At 39.4% G+C, this 9,837-nt stretch overlaps 1 protein-coding gene across 2 annotated transcripts in view; it reads left to right on the top strand.

Moving 5' to 3' along the window:
• The window catches only part of BTBD3 (BTB domain containing 3), a 34,410-nt gene extending 26,476 nt beyond the window's left edge, over window positions 1-7,934 (top strand). For both annotated transcript variants that reach the window (XM_070588819.1, XM_008524639.2), the window contains 3 exons: window positions 59-149; window positions 712-830; window positions 3,913-7,934. In XM_070588819.1, coding sequence (XP_070444920.1) covers window positions 59-149; window positions 712-830; window positions 3,913-4,945 — 1,243 coding nt within the window. In that variant the 3' untranslated portion in view covers window positions 4,946-7,934. The remainder of the gene's footprint in view (window positions 1-58; window positions 150-711; window positions 831-3,912) is intronic.
• Window positions 7,935-9,837: the final 1,903 nt, after the last annotated feature.

Below are 9,837 nucleotides of genomic sequence, written 5' to 3'. Positions count from 1 at the left end.
GGGGAGGGGGTATTAAAAACTCGGCTGCTGTGAATTAATGAATTGCCTCTGTTTATAGAAATGCGGTGATGTTCAATAATGATTTGATGGCAGATGTACATTTTGTGGTTGGGCCACCAGGTGGGACTCAGCGGTTGCCAGGACACAAAGTAAGCAACAGCTGCATTACCCATTTAGTTCTGAGATTTACAAAGAGGGACCCTCTCTGAGCCTGGAACTTGGGGTGGGCAGCTTGCCGATGGCAGGCAGTGCATGTTGTACCCGACCACAGAGACGCAACAGCCTCTCCAAAAGGCCTTGGCCACGCTGAATTTTTTTCTTTGTTTCCTTCTACCCTGCTTTATATCCCGAATAAAAACATCCCCTCTTAACTCTCTGGTCATGGGAAGTTGTGACAGGTTGGGAAAGTCATGTGTTTACTCTTCCCCTAGAAATCAGTTAGATAAGCTTTTATTTTATTTATTTATTTTGTAATGAGGGAACTTGTGCATTAATCTGGTTAATCCTTGAGATAATTAGCATAGAGACAGTTTTGCATGAACAGCTACCTTATGCTTTCACAGCAAGATACCCTGTACCTTGACTTTCTCAAAAGAGCAGGTTTAGGTCTCTATGCCCACTAAACCTGATTGCTTAGAGTTGTTATTTGGGATTGATTTGAGAAAATGCTTTCAATTTAGTGCATGAAATAAGATTTCCCTTTCTCTACAGTATGTTTTAGCTGTTGGGAGCTCTGTGTTCCATGCAATGTTTTATGGAGAACTTGCTGAGGACAAAGATGAAATCCGTATACCAGATGTTGAACCTGCTGCTTTTCTTGCTATGTTGAAGTAAGCATCGTTCGTCTGTTGGGAAAGAGTTTGTTTATGCTGTATTTGTACTCTGCTGGTTTCACAGTTAAATGTAAGTTGTGTGTCACAGAAAAGGGAGGCTGATGAAGAAAGAGGGTGCTGCTTACCTTGTAAAGGTTTTGGAGAAAACTGCTGTGCATCCCTCAGTAGGAAGCGTGTGGAATGGTGCAGGCATTTATGTCACACCATGGCGTGGGATTTGGGGGCAAGTGGCACATATAGTGATTTGATTTTTAACAACTTATAATTAAAGAAAAATAACTTCCTGGTATAGGTACTACCTGATCGAGTGTGTTCTCTCTGGAAGCATTTTGTGTGAAGAAGTCTTTAAGGATGTAAATTAGATTTTTGTTTCACAATTCCAGAAATTATATACCTTGTTTAAATACCACCAGTTAGGAAATTTTTTAGTTTTCTAGGAGTTATTATTTCTTTTTAGCAAATGTAAAACATTTTTTGTTGAAGTAATCTGATCTTTATGCACATGTACTTACGCATACTCTTACATAAAGTCAGATAACGTTTCTTAAGGATAAGCATTTGCATTTGATAGTAGAGGAAAAGTTTTTGAGCGAGATGAATGGTTTTCTATGGATTTATACAGAAAAACTTTAATTGGTAACATAGCAATGTAAAGCTGTAAGATATATTTATTAAAAAATAGTTTTATGTTGCATGAGTCTTTTTCAGAATCCAGTACATATTAACCAGGTGAATAGAATTCACTTCTTTGACATGTGCTGGTGCTAGACAATGTGATAGTCCAGTCCAGCAAGTGATTAAAATCCAGTAATTGTTCTAAATAATATTTATATGATTTTTGTTAAATCTTTATTCTAGCACACCAAGTATATCAGAGTTCAAGGTTATCTGCTACTGTAGGGATTTCACTTCACTGGAATAAATATGTTTATTGAACAAATTACTCAGGGGGTCAAGTTGGACAGTAATCCCACAAATGGTTAAAATGTTGCTATGTATTGTCTGCTGCCTCCTGAAAAATAAGTATTATAGTTAATTCTAGAAGTTAAGCATTATAGTTATTTAATAACTTATAAGTATTTAATTCTTTGTTCGTGTTATAGTTTTGAAATCTAATTGCTGCTGACTAGAACTTTCGCAGTGGGAGATAGGGAAATTAAAGGCCAGTGAGCATGTGAGGTACCAAACGTAAACTAATCCACCGCTTTTAACCAACCAACACTGTGACCTTTATAATCTTTTAGAAATATACGTACAGAAACCAATTTTACCTGTCAGAGTTTTTGCTTTGTCTTGCTTTTTCCCGTCAAGTCGGCCTGGCGTATTTGACATTATCTGTTGTGGAGGAGAATGCTTACACTAGTTCAGCATTTTGGCTTCACTGCAGTTGAGTAGTGTTATGTTGTTCCAGATATATACGTAATTAGGAAACATGAGTAAGAAACACAGAGAGTTTTGGTTCAGCTAAGTCATTTGATTCATCATTTGACAAGCATCTTTTCTCACAAATACATTGCCTAGAAGATATCTTGATACAGCTTTTTAAAATTCTCCGTGCAGTGCATGTGAAGTGGTAAGAATCAGAAACGTAGTAAGGTGCCATTTGCTGCTGTGCCATAGTGGATCAGTACAGTGTTGTCACTGGGGATAGTGGAGGCCAGGTTTGCCTCACTCCTGCATCGTGGGTGAGTAGCAAGTACACCTGGAAAGGGGTTTGTCAAGAAAAAGGGACGATTGCTCACTTGACACTTCTAGGGTCAGAGCTATAAAGTGCTGACTGTGCTGGAGTCCTCCCTGCAGTCCTGATTCTCGGGTCAGAGCATCACCAGCAGCAGGAGTTTTGTCAAGTGCTCTCGCTGGTCATAGGTGGCTTAAGGAGAGAAAGGGCTTCTGGGAAACAGAAATACAGGTTCCGTTTGTGATTGTGGACATTTTTCTTACTGCCATCATTGTGGTTTTTTAATTTTTTACGGAAGCCCTTGCAAATTTCTTATTATGTGTGGAAGGAAAACTATGACTTACTATGTGAAAGGAAAACTTCACAGCAGGTAGCCAAACACCTTAGCTGGAGACATTTAGAAATGAAGTATCAGTCTGTATTTTTCACCTGTATGTAGTTCTCACTGACTGTGCTAGTCAACCGCAGAATCTCATAGAGGCAGACGGTTTCTTCCTTCACGTACCATTTTGATCAACTGCCATCATCCCCCAAAACATCAAGAAGTGTTTTATCTGCTAGTTGAAGGACACTTCACAGGAACACAGAGATAGTGCACATTTGGGTTTTCTTACTTTGTCTTTTAATTAAATATATCTGAAAACAAGAATTCTTTAATTTTGAAAGGGGAATGAATATGTGGGGGAGAAGAGTTTTTTTTTTTTTTAAAAGCCAGATGCAAAGCCTATGTTGGAGTCTTTGTAAAGGTAACTGGAAGATTGTTTTGAAGTCCATATTTGATAATATATTGAATTTGGAGCTACTTGAAAATATCTTATTTAATCTCAGGTTTTATTTTGTGGTTAGGAGAAATCCAAGTCATACTGAGTTAAAAGCATTAAGATATAGTCATTGCTGACATTACAGTATTAAAGGCATTTGTTTCTATCTGAATGTGCAGAAAAATTTTAAAGTAAAACTCTCTCTCTCTCTCTCTCTATATATATGTATATTTTGCTCCTAAAACATAGGGGATTATACTTTGATTAGATATAATACAGGATATGTAATAGGTTTTGCTATTTTTTTCTTAATATTAACTATCTCTGATATGCAGTTCTTTCTCTAACAGTTCTAGTATCTTCTGATTTTGTTGAGAAGACATTGAATACAGCTTATAAAATAAAGGCTAGAATGGGTAACAAAAAGTTAATGTCTTTGGTTATACAAACTTACTACTGGGTTGAAGTATTAATAGTTTATGAATATATTTTAGATTTTTCTTTAATCCCTAATCATTTTTGTAACAACTATCACATAAGATGATTTTCTTGGAACTCAGTTGAAAATAGTTGCATCTTTTCTTGCTCGATGTGCTTGTTTTGTGAGAATTCCGTTTACATGCTCTGTGCTTCCTTTCAGATATATCTATTGTGATGAAATTGATTTGGCTGCTGACACAGTGCTGGCTACTCTTTATGCTGCCAAAAAGTACATTGTCCCTCATCTTGCCAGAGCCTGCGTTAATTTTCTGGAGACCAGCCTGAGCGCCAAGAACGCCTGCGTGCTCCTCTCCCAGAGCTGCCTGTTTGAGGAGCCAGACCTGACCCAACGTTGCTGGGAGGTCATTGACGCCCAGGCTGAGTTAGCTCTCAAGTCTGAGGGATTCTGTGATATTGACTTCCAGACACTAGAAAGTATCCTTCGCAGGGAAACTCTGAATGCCAAAGAAATTGTGGTTTTTGAGGCAGCTCTCAACTGGGCTGAAGTAGAATGCCAGCGACAAGATCTAGCTTTGAGCATTGAAAATAAGCGCAAGGTCCTTGGAAAGGCACTTTACTTGATCCGCATACCCACAATGGCCCTGGATGATTTTGCAAATGGTGCTGCACAGTCCGGAGTTTTAACTCTCAATGAGACCAACGACATCTTCCTCTGGTACACTGCAGCCAAGAAGCCCGAGTTGCAGTTTGTGAGTAAAGCCCGCAAGGGCCTTGTCCCCCAGCGCTGTCACCGTTTCCAGTCGTGTGCCTATCGGAGCAACCAGTGGCGCTATCGGGGCCGCTGTGACAGCATCCAGTTTGCAGTTGATAAGAGAGTGTTCATCGCTGGCTTTGGGCTCTATGGGTCCAGCTGTGGCTCTGCGGAGTACAGCGCCAAGATTGAACTCAAGCGGCAGGGCGTTGTCCTAGGGCAGAACTTGAGCAAGTACTTCTCAGACGGCTCCAGTAATACCTTCCCTGTGTGGTTTGAGTACCCAGTGCAGATTGAGCCAGACACCTTCTACACAGCCAGCGTGATACTGGACGGCAACGAACTCAGCTACTTCGGACAAGAAGGCATGACGGAAGTTCAGTGTGGGAAAGTGACAGTCCAGTTTCAGTGCTCATCGGATAGCACCAATGGCACTGGGGTACAGGGAGGGCAGATCCCTGAACTTATATTCTATGCTTGAACACTCCCCGAAGCAGTGTGAGCCCTGAGGAGCACATCTGGTTCCTCCTTGCTTGATGCTTAGCTCGTCCGCAGATACGTGATAAGCGCAGGGAATTTGTGATGAATGAAGCTGTAGGCAGTTTCTTATTTTTTTCAGCCTTTTAATTATGTACAGGCAAAAGTGCAGCATTCAGCTTTTAACTAGATGCTTAAAAGAGCCAAGTTCTTACTAAGACTCTGTGGGGTTTAGAGTGTGTCTGTATGCCTGGGGAGATTTTGTGCTCTTTTCTAACTGCCCCATTGACCTCTCAGTTTTGTCCCCCTAAAGAAAATTTTTGGATCACCTTGAATTTCCTTTTGGGCTTCATTTTGACAAATAGAAATAAATAGTCTAAAATAATAATGACAAGAGTTATTTTTAAACAGAACCCCTCTTCCCCAAAAAACAGATAGACCTCAGTGTACAATTTTGAAAGAAGTTTTGCTTCATAGTAAGTAATAATTTAGAAAGTAGGCAACAGTCATGTTTAGCTCTTACGTTATTTCCTTTTAAATATTTTACTTCTGGGCATTGCTTTTTCTTAAACCCTAAATTCATGAGATTGTTATATATTAAATACTGCAGAGTGTCAATGTAAAATAGGAAAATAAGAAATCAGATGTTTGTTTAGACCGTGACTTCTGCTACAAGCAGATTTATATTCTTTTAGTTTAGAAGACAGAATATTGCAGTACAGACACTTCTTTTAGAAGTAACTCAATTATAGAACTTTATTGTCTTTAGAAAAAAGTTGCAGGCCTATTAATTTAAACTAAAACAGTTTAAAAAGAAAGCCTGAAAATGTCCCATACTACAAATAGTTTAATTGGTGGCGCATTTGAATACACAGTTTGGAAAAGTCAAACTCTTTTCTTCTCCCCGCTTAACTTCTGATCCCCACCATTTACTTGTTTTCATAAGTCATACTGTATAGAATTCCTATTCCCCTTTTCCCATTAAAAGAGGACCAAACAATTGTTTAGATGAATGGAATAAGAGTTTTGTAGCACTAGATGTTAATGTCATAAGATACTTTTATTCATTGATTTTTTTTTTTTAATTTGAGATGTACTTTACCTGATCTTTGACCACATACTGTCTTCTTAGTTCATTATAATTCTGTCCTGTTTCTGGACTGCTAGAATCTGTCTGGCCTCTGGCCATCTTAAAGTGCCAATATATGCCTGCAGGGTTTTAAAAAAATGTTCGGGGGAGATGCACTTGATTATACCTAATTTTAATGCATCAGCATCACATCCAGCTCTCTTATTTGTCCATGGATGATAGAAACAAAGGAGGGAAAAGCTCATCAAAAAGTTCTCCTCCAGTGATGGCTTGTGATGTTTAGTGCCTGTGACCCTGGTAGTGTCCAGTGTGTCCACTTCCAGTTGAAGTATCCATGTGTTTCTGGGCAGCTTTTCTGCTCAGTGATCCTGAGATGGCTTCCCCCGCCACCCAGAGTGTGGTCCCTGGCCGCCTCCTTCTCCTGCTCTACGAGCCCAAAGCTGGCTTGTTTGGAGCCAGGGGTTAGTCCTGGGGTGGGTACGTGTGCGTGGGCCCCTGTGCGCATGCAAGTGCGTTTACTGACTCAGGAATTGCCTCCTCCCTGCCTGGCCAGTGAGAGGTGGGACAGAAACGGTCCCCCTGCTGGCCCCAGCAAAGCCCCAGTGAGTGACTGTCCTTATCTTATCACTGTGCTTCTGGGCCACTTCTTCCCCTGTAGACACAGGCTTGTTGCTTTTGGCCAGCTTCCCTGATGGAGGAGAACACTGGATTATGGAAACGTTCTAATCCCCTTTGCCATCACCTATGTCTGTTGGCATGGACGATCAAAGCTGTTACCGGTGATTATAGATGAGTATTCCCAGGACAGCTTTCTAAAATTATCAAACGATTATTTCTTATTAGGGACATGACAGATAGGAGTGTTGGCAAAACATTGATGAAATAAAGGTACATTTTTAGTTAAAAAATACTTCTGCAAAGGATTTTGTTTTTAAATTATGGTTAAACCTTTCAGTAACTCATAGCTACCATGCAAATTGGTAGACTATGTACCTGATTAGAAGGCACTCGTTTTTAGGCCAGAGGAGAAGAAACGTTATTTAGCACTAATTTCATCATATGAGGTTTTGTTGGGGTGGGTGCGATAACCTTACAGTGAAGATTGTTCATTCAGTAACACTCACTGTCAGTGCTTCTGTGAGCTCAGCTGCCCTCCGTGTGGTGAAAGCCGCGTGAGATCCTGTACACTGGGTATAGAAGAACTTAATTTTGTGTTAATTACTAGGACTTTAAATTTTTTTCAAAAAGACAGTTCCACCGTTTAATTGGCTGGTGCCGAGAGCTGTGGGTTAAATTTGAAAATTGTATTTAGAATAAGAAATTTTCTATTGTAAATCCTATTCTCCCTTCTGCATTTTTAACAACATGGCATGAAGGCTAGTGTGCTTGCTTTATTTTCTTTGGTAATCTCGAATTTTGTAGCTTTTAAAACTAGAGAACATTGTTCTGACAAGGCGGGCAACTCTAGTGTATAAACACAACTTTATTAAACAGAATACTCTGTAGATGCTTTTCCCGATGTATCTGGCAGTCCTTGTCATTGTTCGTATTGGGGATAAGGGGAACTAGGCTAGCGGTTCTAATGTAACATTCTTTAAGCATATCTTAATATAGTATTTAAGTAAATGGTCTAATTTCTACATAATTATTGCACTGAAATGTCTTTTTTGTTTTTTAAGGTGTTTAAATAAGCTCAGCTAATTCAAGACACTAGCCCCTTGTGCATCAGAGTGCTTGAATTTAGTAGCTTACAGCATTATTTATGAAGGAAAAATCTATAAATATGAAGTACCTCATGTTGAATGTTATTGTACTGTATTTTTAATGTAACAGTGCAGATCTTGTTAGACACATGAATGTGTATAATCATGTTAAATGCAAATAAAAATAAAACTGGTTCATAGATTTGTTTTCCTTAGTATTTTTGTAGGTCCCTTGAAGTAGTAAAAAAATCATTCTGGCACTTTTGGTGCCACTGCCTTTTACAGAGATGGTTTTGCAGGACCATTTGTTTGCTAAGTATTCAGATATCTTTGATTCCTAAGAAGTGAAAATTTGAGGCAAAAGCATAAGAGAACAATGAATATGTTAATCAATTACATTGTTCGCAATTTGACTGTTGAGGTAATGAGAGGGAGTGAATGGATGCATTTATATTCCCCTTATGGCATTTGTGTTTGGCTGGCGTTCTGCCGCTGTAGTTGCTCAAACGTCTGTGGATCTCACTGGATGTAAGGGGGTATTGATACATCTAGCTTTAGATGTGACCAGTGCCCCTTCTTCCTGCTGTGTTACAATAGCTTAAGTCTAGGAATAAAAAAAATAAATGACATATGAGACTTCTGAATATAATTTTTATGTGCTCAACTAGTTTTCCATTGCATTGCCCTGTATCAATTATGTATATACACAAATACATTCATGCATAGTCATATACACACACAGAAATATTTTTTCTCTTCAGCTTTCTGTTGCTTTTATCCTAGAGTTTATTGTGAAACCGTGTATTTGCTTAACCACTTCATCTACTCAGAGTTCAGTTTCTATAGCATACCTGCTCAAAGGATTTTTGGAATTATTCCAAAGAATAAGGGAATTGGAAATACCCATTCTCATCAGCTTAATTACAAATACCCCTTGAACTGCAAAGCCTGGGAAGAAAGCAGGAAGGAGGAAAGCTTTCTTGAGGAACTAAGCAGTATGAAACTTGGGGGCCCAAACAAGCAAGTGGCCCTGAAAACCTGTGGTCATCCTAAGTGTTCATTAGATTTAGGGCTTTGTGTGCCTTTGAGGTGCTTCAGGAGAAGCTGACTACACTTTTTTTTTTTAGCCCTGAGCTAACTGCTGCCAATCCTCCTCTTTTTGCTGAGGAAGGCTGGCCCTGAGCTAACATCTATGCCTATCTTCCTCTACTTTATACGTGGGATGCCTACCACAGCATGGCGTGCCAAGTGATGCCATGTCCGCACCCAGGATCCGAACCCTGGGCCGCTGAAGGAACATGCGTACTTAACCGCTGTGCCACCGGGCCGGCCCCTGACTACACTTTTTGATTTCTAATTAGTACATTTCAACATTCTTTCTGAGCCATTTGCATTTATTGACCAACTACTCCCTTTGCTCAAAACTTCATGTTTTCTTCCCCTTTTTAAGACTGTATCATCTAACAAAACTAAAAGTGGGAAATTTTTCAAATATAGAATTTCCTCATTTATTCCATAACCAACATAAGCACTGGTGAGAAGAGCTTTTCAACCAAGACATTGTCAGGTGAGATGAAAATATTTGTTAGGAAGAAGAGGTGAAGACGCTAGTGACCTTGTCACATACCAAGCAGTGTAAGACACTAGCAGCTGTAGATGGGTTGCTGAAGAATCTGAGTACGCTTTCCCAACGTGGGCATCTCCCCCTGTTGCTTCTTCTGAACCATTTTTGAGGGAGGGTGTAATTCCTATTTATGCAGACCCTAACTGTTGTTATGGTCGTTTTCTATTTGCCCGTTTACTTAAATGTCCATTGGACAGTAATTTTACCAGCAGATGCTGCTGTCTCATATTTTGCCGTCTAAAAAGTCCCTAATCTTAAGATAACATAGTTAAACAAAACACCCACTCTTTACTTTGTCAACTCTGTAGTTTAAATAAATCAGGTCATAATTAAAGTTACCTATTAGACTACTGGTACTTAAACAGTGGTTTACTCCTACTGAGTTCTCTTTAAGCTGTTCTGGGTAGTAACCAGTCTAAGTGGTATGAAGGAGGGGCTGTTGACTTCCAGAATGATGTCCTTTTTTACTTCGTGTAACA

This window comes from Equus przewalskii, chromosome 21, assembly GCF_037783145.1.
Source record: "Equus przewalskii isolate Varuska chromosome 21, EquPr2, whole genome shotgun sequence".
Classification (NCBI taxonomy): domain Eukaryota; kingdom Metazoa; phylum Chordata; class Mammalia; order Perissodactyla; family Equidae; genus Equus; species Equus przewalskii.
The sequence above is the reverse complement of the archived record's forward strand: the minus strand, read 5'-3'. Positions and strand labels throughout refer to the sequence as shown.